Source organism: Rattus norvegicus, chromosome 7, assembly GCF_036323735.1.
Source record: "Rattus norvegicus strain BN/NHsdMcwi chromosome 7, GRCr8, whole genome shotgun sequence".
NCBI classification, from domain to species: Eukaryota; Metazoa; Chordata; class Mammalia; order Rodentia; family Muridae; genus Rattus; species Rattus norvegicus.
The window spans coordinates 68,853,127-68,876,820 of record NC_086025.1 but is presented as its reverse complement, the minus strand read 5'-3'; the positions used below and the strand labels follow the sequence as shown (position 1 = coordinate 68,876,820).

General features: G+C 41.7%; 1 protein-coding gene across 12 annotated transcripts in view; it reads right to left on the bottom strand.

Annotated features, from left to right (window-relative positions):
* The window catches only part of Vps13b (vacuolar protein sorting 13 homolog B), a 576,579-nt gene that overhangs the window by 136,754 nt on the left and 416,131 nt on the right, over positions 1 to 23,694 (bottom strand). For all 12 annotated transcript variants that reach the window (XM_039079215.2, XM_039079218.2, XM_039079219.2 and 9 more), the window contains 3 exons: positions 16,743 to 16,945; positions 15,017 to 15,224; positions 14,561 to 14,745 (listed from right to left, as the gene is read on the bottom strand). In XM_039079215.2, coding sequence (XP_038935143.1) covers positions 14,561 to 14,745; positions 15,017 to 15,224; positions 16,743 to 16,945 — 596 coding nt within the window. The remainder of the gene's footprint in view (positions 1 to 14,560; positions 14,746 to 15,016; positions 15,225 to 16,742; positions 16,946 to 23,694) is intronic.

Below are 23,694 nucleotides of genomic sequence, written 5' to 3'. Positions count from 1 at the left end.
CCGCCCAATGCTGCTGAAAAGAAACACCCAAGACTACTTCCTTTTATTCTTTTTAAGTTATGTGTGGAAGAGGCAAATCATATTACATTGTGAATAACCATGATCTCTGCCTGTTGGGTCCATGTGCTCTAGAATTATAGGGAACTTATAAAGTCAATTTTAGAGCAGTAAAAAGTCTTTTTACTTTATTTCATAATATCAAGTATGCATGCCTGATGTGGAATATTTTCCACATAATCATACAAAAGAAAAAATGCACACAACTGTAAATTTTAATGAAGTTTTAGTTTGGCATCTAGATAAACAATGGCCTAATGCTATTAGTGAACTAAAACCACAACAGTCCTTATCTGCAGACCTCAACACACCTTACTGTGAACTAAAGCTTTTAAAAACCAAACACGAGTTCAAGGCTCTTTTCCACTGTCTCTTCTATTAGATTCAGTGTATCTGGTTTTATGTTGTGTCCTTGATCCACTTGGACTTGAGCTTTGTGCATGGTGATAAATATGGGTCTATTTTCATTTTTCTACATACAGACATCCAGTTAGACCAGCACCATTTATTGAAGATGCCTTCCTTATTCCATTGTATATTTTTGGCTTCTCTGTCAAATATCAAGTATGTATAAGTATGCGGTTTTATTTTTGGGTCTTCAGTTCTATTCCATTGATCAGCCTGTCTGTCTCTGTACCAATACCATGCAGTTTTGATCACTCTGTAGTTGTAGTGCTTGAGGTCAGGGACGGTGATTGCCCCAGCTGTTCTTTTATTGTTAAGAATTGTTTTTGTGATTTTGGGTTTTTTGCCTTTTCAGATGAATTTGAGAATTGCTCTTTCCATGTCTTTGAAGAATTGTGTTGGGACTTAGATGGGGATTGCATTGAATCTGTAGATTAACCTTGAGTAGGATGGACATTTTTACTATGTTAATTCTGCCAATTCATGAGCATGGAAGATCTCTCCATTTTCTGAGGTCTTCAATTTATTTCTTGAGAGACTTGAAGTTCTTATCATACAGATCTTTCACTTGTTTGGTTAGAGTTACCTCAAGATATATTATACTAACTGTGGCTATTGTGAAGGGAGTTGATTGTCTAATTTCTTTCTCAGCCTGTTCATCATTTATATAAAGGAAGGTTACTGATTTATTTGAGTTAATTTTATATCTGGCCACTTAGTTGAAGTTGTTTATCAGCTGGAGAAGTTCTCTGGTAGAATTTTTGGGGTTGCTTATGTATATATCATATCATCTGCAAACAGTACCTTGAACTCATTGGCACAAGAGGGAAATTTCCTAAACAGAACTCCAATGGCTCATGCTCTAAGATCAAGAATTGATAAATGGTATCTCATGAAACTGGAAAGCTTCTGTAAGGCAAAGGACACAGTCAGTAAGACAAATCGGCAACCTATAGATTGTGAAAAAATCTTCACTAATCTCACATCTGACAGAGGGCTAATATCCAAAATATAAAGAACTCAAGAAGTTAATCACCAAAAAACAAAAAACAAACAAACAAACAAACAAAAAAACAAACCAAAAAAACCCAAACAAACAAAAAAAAACCTATCCAAAATGGGATATAGAACTAAACCAAGAATTCACAACAGAGGAATCTTGAATGGCTGAGAAGGACCTAAGGAAAGTCCTTAGTGATGAGAGAAATTCGAATCAAAACGACCCTGAGATTCCACCTGACACCAGTCAGAACGGCTAAGATCAAAACCTCAGGTGGCAACACATGTTGGCAAGGATGTGGAGAAAGAACAACACTCCTCCATTGCTGGCAGGACTGTAAACTGGTGCAAGCACTCTGGAAATCAATTTGGAGGTTCCTCAGAAAATTGGAGATAGACCTACCTAAAGACCCAGCAATACCATTCTTGAGAATATACCCCAAAGATGCCCCACCATGCCACAGGGGCACGTGTTCCACTATGTTCATAGCAGCCTATTTGTGACAGCCAGAAGCTGAAAACAACCCAGATGTCCCACAACAGAAGAATGGATATAGAAAATGTAGTTCATTTACACAATGGAATACTACTCAGCTATTAAGAACAAGGACATCCTGAGTTTTGCAGGCAAATGGATGGAACTAGAAAATATTATCCTGAGTGAGGTGACTCAGACCCAAAAGGACATGCACAGTACGTACTCACTAATAAGTGGACATTAAGCCCAAAAAAGTACAGAATACCCAAGACACAGTCCACAAAAGTCAGAAAGGTCAACAAGCTGAAGGGCCCAGGTGAGAATGCTTCAGTCTCACTTGTGAGGGAGGAGAAAGCAACCACAAGAGGTGGGGGGAGTGACAGGAAAGTGAAAGGGGATGGGGGTATGGGGAGAGAGGAACATGAGGGCCAACAGAAAGGGTGGAAGCAGGTGATGCTGGGAGGAAGGAGGTTGAGAGGACCCTCTAGAATGTACCAGAGACCTGGGAAGTGAGAGACCCTCAGGACTCAAAGGGGGGTGGGACCCTAGATCCCTAGATGAAATGCCCTACAGTGGGGAGAGGGAACTTATTGAACCCATCTCCAGCAGAAAGACAGGGCATCAAGTGAGGATGGGGTTGCTAACTCACAGTCAAAACTCTGACCCATAATTCTTCCTGTCTGAAAGAAATGCAGGGATAGAAATGGAGAAGAGCCTGAGGAAAAGAAGGTTCAGTGACAGGCCCCAAGTGGGATCCAGCTCAAGGGGAGGCTCTAAGACCTGAAACCATTACTGAGGCTATAGGCATTCACAAACAGGGACCTATCATGACTGCCCTCCAAAAGAACCAACAAGCAGCTGAAAGAGTCAGGTGCAGATATGTGCACCCAATCAATGAACGGAAGCTGCTGACCTCTCTGGTTGAATTAGGGAAACGCTGGAGGAAGCTGAGGAGGAGGGCAACCCTGTAGGAGGACCAGCAGTCTCCTGGACCCCCAAGATCTCTCAGACACTGGATCACCAACCAGGCAGCATATACCAGCTGAGATGAGTCCCCAACACATATGCAGCCTCCAGAGGAGTCCCAGGTCTGGGTTCAGTCAGAAAAGATGCACCTAACCCTCAAGAGACTGAAGGTCCCAAGAAGTTTAGAGGCCTGGTGGGGTGGGGACATCCTGTGGTGACTGGGGGTTGGGGATGTGCAACAGTCGGGGGGGGGTGTGGACTGGGAGGGGAGTGTAAAATTAAATAAATAAAAATTAAAAAAGAGGCCAAACATGGCTCTGCTCCCAGACCCGGTGAGAGAGAGACCCAACCGCCTGGTCAGGTGGGCACTCCTGAGGCTGCAGAGCGGAAGAGACCACCAACACTGCTCACCCCTGCCCACATCCCTGGCCCAAGAGGAAACTGTATAAGGCCTCTGGGCTCCCGTGGGGGAGGGCCCAGGAGCGGCAGGACCCCTGCCACAGACACCGCCGGACCCTGAAGGAAACAGACCGGATAAACAGTTCTCTGCACCCAAATCCCGTGGGAGGGAGAGCTAAACCTTCAGAGAGGCAGACAGGCCTGGGAAACCAGAAGAGACTGCTCCCTGCACACACATCTCGGACGCCAGAGGAAAAAGCCAAAGACCATCTGGAACCCTGGTGCACTGAAGCTCCCGGAAGGGGCGGCACAGGTCTTCCTGGTTGCTGCCGCTGCAGAGAGCCCCTGGACAGCACCCCACTAGCAAACCTGAGCCTCGGGACCACAGGTAAGACCAAATTTTCTGCTGCAAGAAAGCTGCCTGGTGAACTCAAGACACAGGCCCACAGGAACAGCTGAAGACCTGTAGAGAGGAAAAACTACACGCCCGAAAGCAGAACACTCTGTCCCCATAACTGACTGAAAGAGAGGAAAACAGGTCTACAGCACTCCTGACACACAGGCTTATAGGACAGTCTAGCCACTGTCAGAAATAGCAGAACAAAGTAACACTAGAGATAATCTGATGGCGAGAGGCAAGCGCAGGAACCCAAGCAACAGAAACCAAGACTACATGCCATCATCGGAGCCCAATTCTCCCACCAAAACAAACATGGAATATCCAAACACACCAGAAAAGCAAGATCTAGTTTCAAAATCATATTTGATCATGATGCTGGAGGACTTCAGGAAAGACCTGAACACACTTAGGGAAGCACAGGAAAACATTAATAAACAAGTAAAAGCCTACAGAGAGGAATCGCAAAAATCCCTGAAAGAATTCCAGGAAAACACAATCAAACAGTTGAAGGAATTAAAAATGGAAATAGAAGCAATCAAGAAAGAACACATGGAAACAACCCTGGATATAGAAAACCAAAAGAAGAGACAAGGAGCTGTAGATACAAGCTTCACCAACAGAATACAAGAGATGGAAGAGAGAATCTCAGGAGCAGAAGATTCCATAGAAATCATTGACTCAACTGTTAAAGATAATGTAAAGCGGAAAAAGCTACTGGTCCAAAACATACAGGAAATCCAGGACTCAATGAGAAGATCAAACCTAAGGATAATAGGTATAGAAGAGAGTGAAGACTCCCAGCTCAAAGGACCAGTAAATATCTTCAACAAAATCATAGAAGAAAACTTCCCTAACCTAAAAAAAGAGATACCCATAGACATACAGGAAGCCTACAGAACTCCAAATAGATTGGACCAGAAAAGAAACACCTCCCGTCACATAATTGTCAAAACACCAAACGCACAAAATAAAGAAAGAATATTAAAAGCAGTAAGGGAAAAAGGTCAAGTAACATATAAAGGGAGACCTATCAGAATCACACCAGACTTCTCGCCAGAAACTATGAAGGCCAGAAGATCCTGGACTGATGTTATACAGACCCTAAGAGAACACAAATGCCAACCCAGATTACTGTATCCAGCAAAACTCTCAATTAACATGGATGGAGAAACCAAGATATTCCATGACAAAACCAAATTTACACAATATCTTTCTACAAATCCAGCACTACAAAGGATAATAAATGGTAAAGCCCAACATAAGGAGGCAAGCTATACCCTAGAAGAAGCAAGAAACTAATCGTCTTGGCAACAAAACAAAGAGAATGAAAGCACACAAACATAACCTCACATCAAATATGAATATAACAGGAAGCAATAATCACTATTCCTTAATATCTCTCAATATCAATGGCCTCAACTCCCCAATAAAAAGACATAGATTAACAAACTGGATACGCAACGAGGACCCTGCATTCTGCTGCCTACAGGAAACACACCTCAGAGACAAAGACAGACACTACCTCAGAGTGAAAGGCTGGAAAACAACTTTCCAAGCAAATGGTCAGAAGAAGCAAGCTGGAGTAGCCATTCTAATATCAAATAAAATCAATTTCCAACTAAAAGTCATCAAAAAAGATAAGGAAGGACACTTCATATTCATCAAAGGAAAAATCCACCAAGATGAACTCTCAATCCTAAATATCTATGCCCCAAATACAAGGGCACCTACATATGTAAAAGAAACCTTACTAAAGCTCAAAACACACATTGCACCTCACACAATAATAGTGGGAGATTTCAACACCCCACTCTCATCAATGGACAGATCATGGAAACAGAAATTAAACAGTGATGTAGACAGACTAAGAGAAGTCATGAGCCAAATGGACTTAACGGATATTTATAGAACATTCTATCCTAAAGCAAAAGGATATACCTTCTTCTCAGCTCCTCATGGTACTTTCTCCAAAATTGACCATATAATTGGTCAAAAAACGGGCCTCAACAGGTACAGAAAGATAGAAATAATCCCATGCGTGCTATCGGACCACCACGGCCTAAAACTGGTCTTCAATAACAATAAGGGAAGAATGCCCACATATACGTGGAAATTGAACAATGCTCTACTCAATGATAACCTGGTCAAGGAAGAAATAAAGAAAGAAATTAAAAACTTTTTAGAATTTAATGAAAATGAAGATACAACATACTCAAACTTATGGGACACAATGAAAGCTGTGCTAAGAGGAAAACTCATAGCGCTGAGTGCCTGCAGAAAGAAACAGGAAAGAGCATATGTCAGCAGCTTGACAGCACACCTAAAAGCTCTAGAACAAAAAGAAGCAAATACACCCAGGAGGAGTAGAAGGCAGGAAATAATCAAACTCAGAGCTGAAATCAACCAAGTAGAAACAAAAAGGAACATAGAAAGAATCAACAGAACCAAAAGTTGGTTCTTTGAGAAAATCAACAAGATAGATAAACCCTTAGCCAGACTAACGAGAGGACACAGAGAGTGTGTCCAAATTAACAAAATCAGAAATGAAAAGGGAGACATAACTACAGATTCGGAGGAAATTCAAAAAATCATCAGATCTTACTATAAAAACCTATATTCAACAAAATTTGAAAATCTTCAGGAAATGGACAATTTCCTAGACAGATACCAGGTATCGAAGTTAAATCAGGAACAGATAAACCAGTTAAACAACCCCATAACTCCTAAGGAAATAGAAGCAGTCATTAAAGGTCTCCCAACCAAAAAGAGCCCAGGTCCAGACGGGTTTAGTGCAGAATTCTATCAAACCTTCATAGAAGACCTCATACCAATATTATCCAAACTATTCCACAAAATTGAAACAGATGGAGCCCTACCGAATTCCTTCTATGAAGCCACAATTACTCTTATACCTAAACCACACAAAGACACAACAAAGAAAGAGAACTTCAGACCAATTTCCCTTATGAATATCGACGCAAAAATACTCAATAAAATTCTGGCAAACCGAATTCAAGAGCACATCAAAACAATCATCCACCATGATCAAGTAGGCTTCATCCCAGGCATGCAGGGATGGTTTAATATACGGAAAACCATCAACGTGATCCATTATATAAACAAACTGAAAGAACAGAACCACATGATCATTTCATTAGATGCTGAGAAAGCATTTGACAAAATTCAACACCCCTTCATGATAAAAGTCCTGGAAAGAATAGGAATTCAAGGCCCATACCTAAACATAGTAAAAGCCATATACAGCAAACCAGTTGCTAACATTAAACTAAATGGAGAGAAACTTGAAGCAATCCCACTAAAATCAGGGACTAGACAAGGCTGCCCACTCTCTCCCTACTTATTCAATATAGTTCTTGAAGTTCTAGCCAGAGCAATCAGACAACAAAAGGAGATCAAAGGGATACAGATCGGAAAAGAAGAGGTCAAAATATCACTATTTGCAGATGACATGATAGTATATTTAAGTGATCCCAAAAGTTCCACCAGAGAACTACTAAAGCTGATAAACAACTTCAGCAAAGTGGCTGGGTATAAAATTAACTCAAATAAATCAGTTGCCTTCCTCTATACAAAAGAGAAACAAGCCGAGAAAGAAATTAGGGAAACGACACCCTTCATAATAGACCCAAATAATATAAAGTACCTCGGTGTGACTTTAACCAAGCAAGTAAAAGATCTGTACAATAAGAACTTCAAGACACTGAGGAAAGAAATTGAAGAAGACCTCAGAAGATGGAAAGATCTCCCATGCTCATGGATTGGCAGGATTAATATGGTAAAAATGGCCATTTTACCAAAAGCAATCTACAGATTCAATGCAATCCCCATCAAAATACCAATCCAATTCTTCAAAGAGTTAGACAGAACAATTTGCAAATTCATCTGGAATAACAAAAAACCCAGGATAGCTAAAGCTATCCTCAACAATAAAAGGACTTCAGGGGGAATCACTATCCCTGAACTCAAGCAGTATTACAGAGCAATAGTGATAAAAACTGCATGGTATTGGTACAGAGACAGACAGATAGACCAATGGAATAGAATTGAAGACCCAGAAATGAACCCACACACCTATGGTCACTTGATTTTTGACAAAGGAGCCAAAACCATCCAATGGAAAAAAGATAGTATTTTCAGCAAATGGTGCTGGTTCAACTGGAGGGCAACATGTAGAAGAATGCAGATCGATCCATCCTTATCACCCTGTACAAAGCTTAAGTCCAAGTGGATCAAGGACCTCCACATCAAACCAGACACACTCAAACTAATAGAAGAAAAACTAGGGAAGCATCTGGAACACATGGGCACTGGAAAAAATTTCCTGAACAAAACACCAATGGCTTATGCTCTAAGATCAAGAATCGACAAATGGGATCTCATAAAACTGCAAAGCTTCTGTAAGGCAAAGGACACTGTGGTTAGGACAAAACGGCAACCAACAGATTGGGAAAAGATCTTTACCAATCCTACAACAGATAGAGGCCTTATTTCCAAAATATACAAAGAACTCAAGAAGTTAGACCGCAGGGAAACAAATAACCCTATTAAAAAATGGGGTTCAGAGCTAAACAAAGAATTCACAGCTGAGGAATGCCGAATGGCTGAGAAACACCTAAAGAAATGTTCAACATCTTTAGTCATAAGGGAAATGCAAATCAAAACAACCCTGAGATTTCACCTCACACCAGTGCGATTGGCTAAGATCAAAAACTCAGGTGACAGCAGATGCTGGCGAGGATGTGGAGAAAGAGGAACACTCCTCCATTGTTGGTGGGATTGCAGACTGGTAAAACCATTCTGGAAATCAGTCTGGAGGTTCCTCAGAAAATTGGACATTGAACTGCCTGATGATCCAGCTATACCTCTCTTGGGCATATACCCAAAAGATGTCTCAACATATAAAAAAGACACGTGCTCCACTATGTTCATCGCAGCCTTATTTATAATAGCCAGAAGCTGGAAAGAACCCAGATGCCCTTCAACAGAGGAATGGATACAGAAAATGTGGTACATCTACACAATGGAATATTACTCAGCTATCAAAAACAACGAGTTTATGAAATTCGTAGGCAAATGGTTGGAACTGGAAAATATCATCCTGAGTGAGCTAACCCAATCACAGAAAGACATACATGGTATGCACTCATTGATAAGTGGCTATTAGCCCAAATGCTTGAATTACCCTAGATCCCTAGAACAAACGAAACTCAAGACGGATGATCAAAATGTGAATGCTTCACTCCTTCTTTAAATGAGGAAAAAGAATACCCTTGGCAGGGAAGGGAGAGGCAAAGATTAAAACAGAGACTGAAGGAACACCCATTCAGAGCCTGCCCCACATGTGGCCCATACATATACAGCCACCCAATTAGACAAGATGGATGAAGCAAAGAAGTGCAGACTGACAGGAGCCGGATGTAGATCGCTCCTGAGAGACACAGACAGAATACAGCAAATATAGAGGCGAATGCCAGCAGCAAACCACTGAACTGAGAATAGGTCCCCTATTGAAGGAATCAGAGAAAGAACTGGAAGAGCTTGAAGGGGCTCCAGACCCCAAAAGTACAACAATGCCAAGCAACCAGAGCTTCCAGGGACTAAGCCACTACCTAAATACTATACATGGACTGACCCTGGACTCTGACCCCATAGGTAGCAATGAATATCCTAGTAAGAGCACCAGTGGAAGGGGAAGCCCTGGGTCCTGCTAAGACTGAACCCCCAGTGAACTAGTCTATGGGGGGAGGGCGGCAATGGGGGGAGGGTTGGGAGGGGAACACCCATAAGGAAGGGGAGGGGGGAGGGGGATGTTTGCCCGGAAACCGGGAAAGGGAATAACACTCGAAATGTATATAAGAAATACTCAAGTTAATAAAAAAAAAAAAAACAAGTAGAAAAACATGGAAATATGTCTTAGAGGCATAAGACAAAAAAGAAAGAGAACAAAAGTATAATGAACCACTGGTTTCTGCATTAGGACTCAGTAAATACCAAATATAAGAAATATACAAAAGGAAAAAAAAAAAAAGAAATACTCAAGTTAATAAAAAAAAAAGATATAAGCACACACACACAAAAAAAAGATATAAGCACAAAAAAAAAAAAAAAAAAAAAAAAAAAAGAGGCCAAACATGACATGCAAAGTGAGCTTATGTGGCACACACCGCTGTGCCACAGAGCTGTTGTACTGGCCAAGGGAAGTGCTAACTTTAAAGTAACTGTGATAAGGAATGACATCATATGTATCTTGGATGGCAGGGGAGAGAGAGAAGGGATTAAAGTGGCATGAATCATCATGGCAGGAGCAAGAGGAGAATCTAGAAAAAAACATAGCAAAAATATTCTATTGTTTCTGTTTTTTTTTTTTTTCCGTTCTTTGTTCCTTTTTAGGGAGGAGTCCTTCTAGAGCCCTCTTTGAGGATGGCCCTTCCTCAAAGGCACTCCCTGGGTTCCTATCCTCCATGCTAGCCATTCTCCCAAAGGAAGATGATGCCCAATCCTAAGTTATTTTGCTATCTATTCAAAGTGGCTTCACTTTGATTTTTACAGTTATATTCGTGTTACATTGAAAACTAATTTTTCTGGGATTACAGAGAAGGCTCAGCAGCTCAGAGTACTTACCTGCTCTTCAGAGTACTGCCTCAGTTCCTAGTACCTTTATTGGATGGCTGACTACTGGCTGTTACTCCAGGTCCAGGGGACCTGATACCGTCTTCTGGCCTCCTTAGATACCTGCACTCACATGTGCACGTTCCCACATGCAGATACACACATATACACATAATTAAAAATGGATCTTCCAAAAAGACAACAAAAAAAGAAAAAGAAAAACCAACTTCCTGAATTTTAAAGTTCATAAATGAAAAGAACTGAGCATAAGTGACTTCTTTGGCATAAGATTCTTTTTCTCCATCAGAATAAATGAACAACACCACTGACTTTGCCTTGTTTCTTATTCTTTTTTTTTAAGATTTATTTATTAAATGTATATGAGCATACTGTTGCTGACACAGGAGAAGAGGCGAGAAGAGGGCATCAGATGGTTATGAACCCAACATGTGGTTGCTGGGGATTGAACTCGTGACCTTTGGAAGAGCAGACAGTGAGTGGTCTTAACCACGGAGTCATCTCTCCAGCCCTGCCTTGTTTCTGCCTATCTCCTGTACAGATTCCTTTAAGAATTTTTAAACACGATTTCTGTTCTCAAAAGCATTACAAATTAACTGAAGATTTCACGAAGGAAGAAAAATCATTCAATTTGGGAATTCTTGACATCTGAAGGGCAAATTTCAGAGGGGGAAATAAATGTGTTACTAATAAACTGTCAAAGCACTTTCTTGGTTAAAGATAGTTTACTCAAGGGGGCTAGCCGGAGAGAGAGCTCACTAAGTTCAAGAGAGAGAGAGAGAGAGAGAGAGAGAGAGAGAGAGAGAGAGAGAGAGATAGAGAGAGAGAGAGAGAGAGCGCTAGCTAGCTCAGTGGTTAGCACCTGCTTTTCTTCCAGAGGTGATGAGCTCACTCACGATACCCACACCAGGCAGATTACAAGTGACTGACATCCAGCTCCAAGAGCTGTGATGTCTCTGGCCTCTGCTGGTACCAGCGTTCAAATATATACACCCACAGACATAATTAAAAAGACATTTTAAAGTTAGTTCTTGTTCTATCAATACTGTATTCTTGTTTTCTCATTAATATGCTGTGTATAACAATCAGCCAAACTAAATATTATCCCCTCACATAAAAATAACATAATAGACCTATATGAAAATTAAAATATCCATCCATGTGTGGTGGTATTCTTTAAGCCTAGGTTGTGTTTTATTACTTTTTCTTTGTTTGTTTTGTTTTTCAAGACAGGGTTTCTCTGTGTAGCTCTGGCTGTCCTCAAACTGGATCAAGAAATCCACCTCCTCTGCCTCCCAAGTGCTGGGATTAAAGGTAGGGACAGGTGGAGCTCACTGAGTTCAAGCCCACTGTGGTTTATACACAGAGCAAATACCAGGTTAACCAAGGCTGAACAGCAAGACCCTATCTCGAAAAAAAAAATACATTGGGAACTCTTGGAGGTAGACTTTGTAAAGCAGAATCCTTAACAGATTCAGTAGCGTGAGGGAGAGGAAAACCTGAGAACTGCCAGACACAACCACATTAACAGAAAGTTCTTATACTTGAGTCCGTTTACAACACAGCCCTCCACACTCATTCCAGGCTGTGGCAGGACCCAACCCCAGTTCTTACTGATTATACCATCTACGTTTTCATCTTAGTTCACTTGACAGATCCTACTTTTGATGACATGTCAGTATTATAACCTTAAAATTTACGTAATAAAATTATAAATGGACACAAAATAAGTTCATTATGGTTATTATGAGCTCAGGTTTTTAGTTAGAACCTATGGTTAGATGAATATTATCATTTTCTTATATCTTCCTTTAGGATTCCAAAATAAGATATGAAGAATTTCTTTATATATCTCATTAATAGTGATGGTATATCATGGTGGTATGCTAGCCTATAAATTGGAAGAGTCAGAAGCTTAAGTTTTAGTGAACTAATGGCCATGAAGGAAAAGTAATCAAAACTCAATTCTGTTTTTAGGAATAAGGCCAACAGATAGCCTTGTTCTGGTGTTCAGGAAATAGCCTCTGTTAGGGAAAATGGTCTTGGCCAAGTACTGAATGAGCTCACCAAGAGCCTGTGGTGTATAGTGAGTTCATGTCACATGCCACGGAAGCACAGCATGCTCCATGCTGACACAGCTTCCTTCAGACGTCAGTGTGTACACTTTACCACCACAGTGTCAATGCACGCAGCACCCCTGCACAGCAGGCAGCAGGAACTGCATCTATGGATCTACACTAACAATTTTTGAGCAACTCTGTTGCACTGGCTACTATGGGGAACAGAGTGGTAAGCTAGATACGGCCCACTCCTTGAGATACACAATCTGAGAAGGGACAGGATTAGAAGGCAATGAATGAATAAAATGAACAGCAGCAGCAGCAGCAGCAGCAGCAGCAGCAGCAGCAGCAGCAGCAGCAGCAGCAGCAGCAGCACAGTAGTGGCATGAACGCTCCAGGATTTCAGGAGGAGGACAGCACATTTAGACACACTGTTCTAAGAGTAGACAGGATTTCAGTTTCTAGGAGAGGAGAAATTCAAGGCATGCGGGCTTGTTTTATTTTATTATTTTATTTTTATTATCAACTTGACACAAATTATAGAGCCAGGAGGGTAGAGGGAACCAAGTGAGGAGTTACACAGATCAGGTTGGCCTGTAGGCATGTCTCAGGAGCATTTTAGTGATTGTTAATTGATCTAGGAAGGCTGGATTAAGAAGCAAGCAGATCACAAGCCAGGAGAGAAAGCTAGTAAACACTAGTCCTCTGTGGCTTCTGCTTGAGTTCCTATCCTGACTTCCTCCAGGGGTAGGCCGTGACCTAGAAGTGTAAACTGAAATAAACCCGTTCTGCCCCCAGTCTGCTTTGGTCATGGTGTTTGTCACAACAGAAATCAAACTAGACAAGGGAAAGTGGGTAGTTAAGGCTGGTTTGGGGAATACTGAGGAGGCTCGTTCACCGAGCAGGCATGCTCCCAGTCCAGGGCCTAACAGGCTTCATGCAGGCACAGCAGGTAACAGAGTCATGGAGGTTTCCCTCAGGGAACTGTACAATCCATCTGTTCCCAGAGGGTGTGAGAAGGCTAGGCTGGACGGGAGAAGAGGCTACAATGACACTGAGTAGTCTCTTAATACTCTCGAGGGATTTGTGTGAAATGAGGAGAGAGGGGGAATGAGTATTTAAGACCTCACTATGTGCAAAGACATTTACTTAAGAATATTAGCTATAATGTCCTATTTATTGTAAATAATTGGTATATATCATTACTTTTAGACAAGGAAATAGAAGCTACAGATCAGAAGTTTACCAAAGGAAACTGAGTTGGTAATTCAAACAGCCAGGAGAAGAGACTTCAAAGCGCACACTACTTGCACTGAACTGACCAAGAGCCCCTGTTTCATACATTCCTTCCATCTAGGACCAGCCATTTAACATCCCTGAGCGTCCAGCACAGACTTTGAGACCACTGCAATAAAACAACTGTGGGAACAGGAAGTAGGGAGACTCCTCTCCCTCAGTGCTAGAGTGAGGCTCTGACACATACGCGAGCCTGTCTCAGTTGCTCTCTGATCCCTAAGAGCAACTCTAGGTTTGGCATTTTATATACAAACGATGAAATCCAAGTTGATCTGAGCTATGGCCAATCTACAAATTTCCTGTTCTCAACTTCTCCAAGGAAATAAGACAGCTTATATGATTCTAAGATTGCAACTTACGAGTTGTTTCTATCAATGAGACCCACTCCCAGCCCCAAGTTAAACTCTGGTCCTCACAGACAGACCATGAGGACAGCTCCAGCACTTCAGGAGCTTGGCATAAGGGCTTCTCTCTGCTTCTCCAGCCTGGTTCCTTTAACCATAATGTGAATTCTAGAGCAAGCTCTCGTCAGCTTCCAGAATCTGAAGCACTGTCTTGTTCCCTAGCGCCTCTTTGACTTTGAACTTTGCTCATATCTTGGTTCCTTATATTTTTATTAAGTTAGAAACATTACATGACCTGATACTGACTCTGGCTGCTGACAATCACCAAGCTTCCTGCATGCTGCCTGGGCCCCTGGAAATGCTACAGTTCTCCTTCCTACACATGCATATATAAATACAGTACACAAGTAATGTACCTATCTTTGCTATGACTGATGTAAGAGGTATGCTCTAAGCATTTCCTCATAATGCTTTTACTTTGGAAAAGACAAACCCAGCCTCTACACACCTGCAGCACGTCGCCCAGGTCTGCTGTGCTAATATCTGGATCCTCTGTGGTGTTGAAAGGCACGGGAGTTATCCGTATGAGGGTGAGCACTCGAGGCTCTGGGTACCTCCACAGCATCATCCCGGGACTCTCTTCTGTTTCATTATAAAACAATACTTCATTCATACCAGGGAGTTTCAAAGGTTCTGCCAAATAAAAACAAATTGTTAAGTTTTTAAGAAGGAACATGTTGGTTTCTCAGAGAGAGAATAAAAGAAAACCACACAAAGAAACTAACTGGTCAGTTTAAATAGGATTTGCGATGGGGAAAGTACGTTTTAGGGAATGATTGGTATATATGTCTTCCCTACTGTAGTGGGGCGAAGGTGCTGTCAAGGGCTCCATGGCGCTATTTACTGCACTCATTTCAAAGTACAGCTGGGCACCAGCACTGTCGCTCCTGCAGCTGACACTTACCTGCATCCTGTATGTACTGAAAGATGCCTGTCCGCAGGTCATCTGAACTTTGTTCAGTCTTAAAAGCTTGAGCCTTTTCCATAGGAGATGGTGTTTGGGGTGCTGATTCAGGAACTGGCATTTCAGACTTGCCTTCCTCCTTAAGATAACCATCGAATAATTCATGGAGAAGAGCCAAGCAATTCAAATGTTCTTGACCCCAGAAAACCTTCAAAAGGGTGTGAAAAAGTTAACAGTGTTTAAATAAAAACATCCCTTGAGGATAATTATGTACCATGTTGTCATGTTTGAATTAATATGAGACTATAATCATGCTCAGTTTAATTACTGATAATAAACTATAGTTTCTAAGAATTAATAATTTATTGTTTGGAATTCTAATGCTTGAATAAATAAACAACAGTCAAAAATTACATATTGTATGGATAACAAATTTTAAGCTATAGATTAATGGTGATAGATATTATATTGCTGTATAGTACTATTTGTGAATTCATTTAGCAAGGCAAAAAGAAACATTCTTAAAGTCTTAAAGGGCAAAATTAGGAAACACAGCTTCTCTAGGTCAAATATTAATCAAATGATACTAACAGCCCCATGGAATAGCTTCTTCCCTTTGTCATGAAACTGAATAGTCCTGGCCATATGGCTGCTTTCTAGCAAGAGAAAAGGAAGCTGACCAACGGACTTGAATTTAGAAGGCTCCCAGAGTCTGTGTTTAGTGACACTGTCAACGTACAACTCCACCCTGACAATCCAGTGTTTAGCATCTGATGAGTCTGAGAGCCAAGGATAGAGCTGTAAAGCTATCTTGACCAGTGAGGCACAATAATTAGTGTCAAGTTGCTAGAATACAGAGGATAAACTTTGTTTTTCTCTTATAACTGTTCTTAATGTTTACTTTTTGCCTCAGAAAAATATAGTACAGTTAAAATTCAATATGAAGTTGCACAAAAGCCTTTTCAAAGCCACAAAATACTTTCTTGGGAATGTCCCCAAATTGTGAATCATGTCAGTAAAAGAAGTGAGTTGAAAAATTATAACTTTTTGATGAGTTTAAGACATTTCCGCTTAATACACTCCCTTTACTGATAAACTCCAGTTTTATAACAGTGTGAATCCTGGTACATGAAGGCGCGTGAAGATGAAGTTGACAGGTACCTACCCATGTGCTATTGAGAGACAGGACAGATGCTCACATACACCACGAATAAGCACACTGTAAGAGGCTGGAAATTCCTGTGACCATGATAGACTTTCTACAACACTGCTTGATGCATGCTGACTACTCTATAATGACAAGACCCCACCATTCAAAATGTCCAACTAGCATTTCCCCTGCCAGTATATAGCCAAAGGAAACAAAAACGGGTGTCCATGGAAAAACTTGTCTGCAGATGGTCACAGAAACATTACCTGTTCAGTTCAAAGTAGAATAGTTCAAAGTGGAAAGACTTCTTCAGCTGATGAATGAACGGTAAGAAACTGCTCTAAAATTGACCATGGTGATGAGGATCACAAGCCGTTAATATACAAACAACAATTATAACTAAACCTGACCCATTGAACATGCTGTCAAAACAGGTAAATTGAACTGTATAGGACTCACTCTTCAATAGCACTGTTAAAGTTAAAGAGGCACCATACTCAAAAATTAAATTTTAGTGAAGTACTTCAAAACAAAACAAAACACAGGGTAGTTAAAAGTGCACGGGAAAACACAGACCTGTAGCAGACCACCTCTTAAATCCATGGATATTTTTGGTATGGACTGTTGTGGCCCTGGATTACCACTGTGTTTACACCATTTAGCTTCCAGATTGACAGCAGCAGAAAATGGTCCTATGAGAATCCGACTTCTCTCCTTGAGGCTTGTTTTAAGGAGAGCATCACTAATGTTGAGGAGGAATGATGATCCAAGGCTTGCACCTGAAGGAGAGACGTGGAAACAGTGCACAGTGTAATTATTCCCTCACACACACAGGTCAGGGAAGGACTAGGTGGGACTTTAAACAATGCTGAGTCCTCCTTTCCAGGTCTTCCCAGTTGGCTTTCCGCCAGTTTCATGCCATTACTATAGAATTCTAGTTATGAAGCAGGTAGACATTCACATTCCTAAGAAAGTGCTATTTGTCAAAACATGACTTTTTCCATGTGTGAGCACTTTAGGTTTTATGAGCGAAGACATTTTCATTAAATTGTGCAAGTTTTTCCAACACGGACACTAAGGATAAGAGTGGCTGCTTCACTTGTCCATTATTAGCATGATGTGATTGGGCAATTTTCTATGATTTCTTACAGCAACAGAGTACAGTATATTACTTTGCTAGACACTTAAGGTTTGGGTTGGCCCATGTTAAAATTCAAAACAATCAAAATACCTAACATATGCTTCCTAAAAACTTTAATCCAAACTTCACACATCATAACCACTTGGGGTTTATAAAGTCTTAGAACAGATAGTGGCAGGTTAGATTTATGAGGAACAGTGTATGCTATAGTTCAAAGTAAACACACCCAGAAAAGGAATACACTTTAAAATGTAGGTTTCCTTTTGAACTTGGAGTGGGAGCGTTGATGAAAACCTTTCCACAAAGACTACAGCAGACTTCAAGAAACTCAAGAGCACAGAGCAAGGGGCCAGTTCATTTTGCTCCCAAGAAACTCATATTCTAAATTGTCATTATGAAAATTGAATTTCACCAGGCCAGAGGCATAATACATAGGGATTATTTTCCTAATGCTATTTGATCCTGCAAAAAGATGAAAGATTAGGAAACACCTTAGATCCAGGGTGTATGCCTTTTCTTTTTTTTTTTTGAGCTGGGGACCGAACCCAGGGCCTTGTGCTTGCTAGGCAAGCGCTCTACCACTGAGCTAAATCCCCAACCATGCCTTTTCAAAGTACAGCACCCATAATGACTTTACAGTTCTGTGGAGAATTGAAAATTTCATATGTTGTTCGTACTTTCTGTGGAAATAAGATACACATCTTTAGATCCTCCATGGAAGGCATGAGAGCCACATGTGTCTGGGCTATAGCATGGTAAAAAGTTACCATGTTGAGAAATCAATTAAATCTTTTTATCAAACATGTACTGCTGAAACTTAATTTTTACAATTACCGTGAGTTTTTTTTGTACTAATATGGAACCCTAAATACTCACTTTATGAATCAAAATTCAGTATTATTATTTGTGGCTTAAATTAAACGAACTATATTCACTGGAAATTATACCTTTAAGTTAGTGTTTTTGATCTACCTCTGTAGGGTTATTGGGGTCCTGCGTCTGCTCCACCACAGGCATGACCACTGGGGAGTAGAACACTGGAAGTTGACCACATGTGTCAGGCTGTAGGGAAGCCACAGGACACTTCACCGGGATGGGGAAGCACAGTCTGAGTGAGGTTCCTGGTACAGAAGGGGTTCCCAAGTCTGCAAGCAGGCCAGGGCCATTGGTTCTCAGGCTCTTGGGCATCCAGGCACCACTGGGAGCTGCTGAATTGCTGAGAACAAGGTGGAGGCTGGGGCTGGATGTAGCCTGGGGCCTAGGGGTAAAAGAGGGGGGCTCCAGGTGGTCCCGCAGGGGAGAGTCTTTGGCGGGCTTGAGCTTGAGCTTGGTTTGGCAGTCATGGCTGGGAGTGCAGGGGGGCCTTCTACTGGAGATTAGACGGTGGCTCTGTAGGCAAAGGCCTTCTCCATAACTACCCATAGCGAATCCCCATGAGAAGACAATTTTAAGACATTTATTGTCATGGAGGAAAGTGGATGAGTAAAATCATACCCCATTTCTTATGGTGGGTCTGAGATTAAATACTTTTGCAAGGAGGAGTGTCTGGGAAGGAAAGTTCATTGGCTAAGCCTCCAGGCCTTTAGGTACCTCATTATAACATAGATCTAGTGCTAGTATATGTGTGTTTGCTGGTGTGTGTGTGTGTGTGTGTGTGTGTGTGTGTGTGTGTGTGTGTGTGTGGTGCGTGTGTGTGCATACACATGTTGATGTGTGCATTTGCATGGGAAGGTCAGATGTCCTTCTACCTTTGTTTTTGGGACAGTGCCTCTTTCTGGGAATTGTAGCTCTCCAAACAGGCTAGTTTGGCTGGCTACTAAGCCCCAGGAATACTCTGGCCTCTATTTCCCCAGCACTGGAATTACAAATTACCACCACATCAACTTTTTAATGCAAGTGCTGGGCAATCAAATCTGGGTCCTCAGGTTCTCATAGAGCATTTTAAAGACAAATCTGTCTCCACAGCATCTGATACATGTCTTCTAGACAGCTGGATTTTGAAAGGTTGAGTGTCAATCTTCTTTTCATGCCAACTTTAGTGAACCTGACTTGGTTTCCAAGGCTATATGGTAACTTGGTTGTTTTGACAGTGTCCATATAGCCAAGTCTAACTCAGACAAGGGCCACTCTCCTGTTATCTATTCATTAGGACTTTGGACATTCATTATTGAACTATTTACTAGTTACCTACCATACATTTAGTACGACAAGAAAAAGAACTCATTTAGAATTTTTTTTACAGCAGATCACCGGGGCTCTGAGTTCTCTAAGTACTAGGAGGTTAGAGTCAACCAACAAGATAATGTAGTGCCAGGCAAATGAAGTGCTGGGGAACACAAACACTTCCTTGTTAGCTTATAAACGCTTTTGTTCTTGCATTATAAAAACCCACTTTATGTCCTATCAATTCTTATATTTTGATTTAGAATGTTGCTGTTCATCTGTCCTCTGTCTGGTCTCCTAAACTTCCCCCAGAGCCTTGTCCTCTTTTCTGCTCTGATTTTCCTAATCATTTACAGTTTGCGCTTGCTTGTGTCTTATTCGCCTTACTAACACTGACTTATTTAAGCAGAGAAATGGCACTGAGAATTAATACCATGGTTTCAAACACTCTACCATGTGAAAACTCACAAGCAAGTATCAGACTGTCTGCCCTTGAACAAACCTTTATTCCTGAGCCCACCTTTGCCAAGCAAGTGGGGAAGTCATTTCTTCTTACCCTCCATCACCAGACCCACAAGCCTAGTTCCCAGTTACCTTTGCTTGGAAAGTAGCTTCTTTCCTCTCTCATCTGCTCTCTATCCACCCCACTGCTGCATGCGGGCATCTTCACACTCATAGGCCTAGGTCCAGACCATCGATCAGCTCATCCCTAGCTGTACTCAGCCTAACTTGGCTTCTACAGCTCCTCAGTCTGAGGAAAGCCATATTATCACAACAGGTGCAGGACCACATGCCGGATAAAACAGCAGAAACCATGTGAACGGACAACCTCGCATGTCTCCCTTGAAACTCACTAATCCTACAGAAGTGCTGTGTGAGTAGAAGTACTTAGATGAACACCTGGACACAGAATTTAGAACAACAATGATAAACTCTATCCTCTATTCCAGAGAGTTAAAAAAAAACAAAGAAACACTTCAGTGAACGCCAAGATGATAACAATAAACACTTGAGTGACTTCCAAGAAAATACAAATACATAGATGAATAAAATGATGAAGAAATTACTAGGATCGTGTTACTAGAGCCTAGAAAGAGGCATGCCAAAACGCACCAGGAAAATGCACGCCCCACGAATACATGCATGCCTGGTCCTTTTTTCATCACCTTTCTTTTTTTTTTTTTTTCTGGTCATATACCTAAAAGGTTAGGTGTGGTTCACTTTTGAGACTTAGAGGACTAACTCAATCCATTGCCATGAGTCTTCCCTACCTGCCCTGCCGCACTAATAACACATCAACCCACCATGACTGCTCCCCAGTAAGGGACCTGGTTGTCTGTGACAGCACAGACAGGTTTACCCACAAGTATCTGCCAGTGAATTTATAACAGTGTATCTGTCACATGTTTTTAAAAGCTACCATGTGGTGACAGGACTCACGGCAGGGATATCTGTGCTCCTCCCCTTTCTTCTGTCCTAAGGAAGCAGTCTCTGCAGCAGCCTCCCTCCATTCTGGCTTTAGTCATTAGAGAACACACTGAAGGGCTTTCTCAGGCTAGAATGAAGCACACCCATGGACCCGCCACTTAAGAAAAGGTAAGTTAAGGTGGACTTCTGCACTGTTGGACACCATGTCCACAATGGAAATTATAATTTATTCCCTAAATTTTCAAATGTTAGAAGAAATTATTTTTTAAAATTAAAAATATTTCTCAACTGAAAGATATGAAATTATTATAACCTTTAAAATAATAAATGTTATTAAAATTACTTCTTTAACTAGAGACCTAGCCTTCTTATTTTGTTAGATTTGTGACAAAGTCTCACTAGGTAGATGTTAGCTGGCCAGAAACTAAGTGGACCAGGCTGGCCTTGAACTCATAGAAACCCACACACCTCTGCCTCCTAAGCACGGAAACTAAAGGCATAAACCACCTCATCCCACTGACCAAGCCATTTCTAAAACTTCACGTTCTGAAATTCAGACTTCCAGTAAAGTTATGTCCTTCACCTAATGTCTCTGAACCCAGGGTATAGTCGGAACAAGCACACTGATAGTGGTGTGGCAACAGACATTCTAAGAATCTCACTGGTTTCTCTAATAACTCTTTTCCTGTTCCAAGATCCAATGCTGCCTTCAGTAACCATGTGACTAGGTCACTCTGATCAAGTGTGTAACTTCTGTCTCCTCTCTCTTCAAGAGTGCTTGTCTGTGCATGTTTTCAACTGATCTACCTCTTTCAAAATTGTGTTTATATTTTTCATTTGTTTTAGAAAACTGTCTTAGTTAGGGTTTTACCGCTGCAAACAGACACCATGCCCAAGGCAACTCTTATAAAGGACAACATTTAACATTTAACCAGATGGCTTACAGGTTCAGAGGTTCAATCCATCATCATCAAGGTGGGGGCATGGCAGTGTCCAGGCAGGCATGGTGCAGGAGGAGCTGAGGCTGCTAGGAAAATACTGACTTCCAGGCAGCTACTCTAACAAGGCTACACTTCCTAATAGTGCCACTCCCTGGACCAAGCATATATAAACCATCACATTCTACTCTCTGGCCCCCATAGGCTTGTTCATGAGTCTAGGGGGCCATACCTAGCCATAGCATAATTTAAAAAATATATTTAGTCCAACTTCTAAAGCCCCATGGTCTATAGCAGTAGCAACAATGTTAAAAGTCCAAAGTTCAAAGTCTCCTGAGATTCATCCAATCAGGTAACTATAATCCCCAAAGCAAGACAGGAAACCAGCCGGACAAACTTCAAACTCTGCATTTTCAACTTATTTTTCATCTCTGTTGACTCCAACACACTTCTCTCTCCTGGGCTGGTTCCACTCCCTGTTAGCAGCTTTCCTCAGCAGACAGCCCATGGCTCTGGCATCTGAAACATCTTGGGGTCTCCAGGGCAACTTCAACTTCACAGCTTCTTGTTCCAGTAGTCTAGGATCCACTCATGGTCTTCTGGGCTCCTCCAAAGGGCTTGGGTCACATCTCCACCTCTGCCCTCTGCAGCACTCTAGGCTCTGGTTGACTCCACTCCACTGCTGCTGCTCTTGGTGATCACCCAACTATAGCCTCATGGGGTGTTCCCTATGATCAGCTGACTGAGGAAGACAAGACTAGGACCTAGTTTACTGGCAGCTATGCACGTTATGCAGGCACCACTCAGAAGTGGGCAGATGTATTACAACCCCTTTCCAGGACAACTCTGAAAGATACAGGTGAAAGAAAACCTTCACAGTGGGCAGAACTTTGGGCAGTACACATAACATTACAGTTTGTTTGAACAAATAAATGGCCAGATTTATAATTATTCACTGATTCATGGGCTGTAGTCAATGGATTGGCTGGATGGTCAAGGCCTTGGAAAGATCATGATTGGAAAATTGGTAAGAAAGACATCTGGGAAAGAAGTTTGTAGACAGATCTCTCCAAATGGGCAAAGGCCATGAAGATATTTGTGTCTCATATAAATGCTCGCCAAAAAGTTTCTTCAGCTGAGGAGGAGTTCAATAATCAAGTGGATAAGATGATCTATTCTATGGACAGCCAACCTCTTTCCCCAGCCATCCCTGTCAATGCTCAATAGGTACATGAACAAAGTGGCCCTGGTGGCCAAGATGGAGGTTATGCTTGCGCTCAACATCATGGACTTCCACTCACCAAGGCTGACCTGGCTACAGCTGCTGTGAACTAACACTGAGCCTCAGATATGGTACCATTCTTGGTGGCAGGTTGTCTACATTGGACCATTTTCTCCATGGAGAGGACGTTTTGTTCTTACTAGAATAAATACTTACCCTGTTTATGGATTTGCCTTTCCTGCACATAACGCTTCTGCCAAAACTACCATCCCTGGACTTACAGAATGCCTTATCCACCATCATGGTATTCCACATAGTATTGCTTCTGACCAAGAAACTCATTTCACAGCCAGGGAAGTGTGACAGCGGGCCCACGATCATGGAATCCACTGGTCTTACCATGTTCCCCACCACCCTGAAGCAGCTGGTCTGATAGAAATATGGAATGGCCTTTTGAAGACACAGTTAGAACACCAATTAGGTGGCAGCAGCATGGAGGGTTGGGGCAGAGTTCTTCAGAAGACAGTATATGCTTTGAATCAGCATCTGACATATGGTACAGTTTTTCCCATAGCCAGGACCCATGGGTCCAGGAATCAAGGGGTGGAACAGGGGATAGTTCCACTCACTATTACT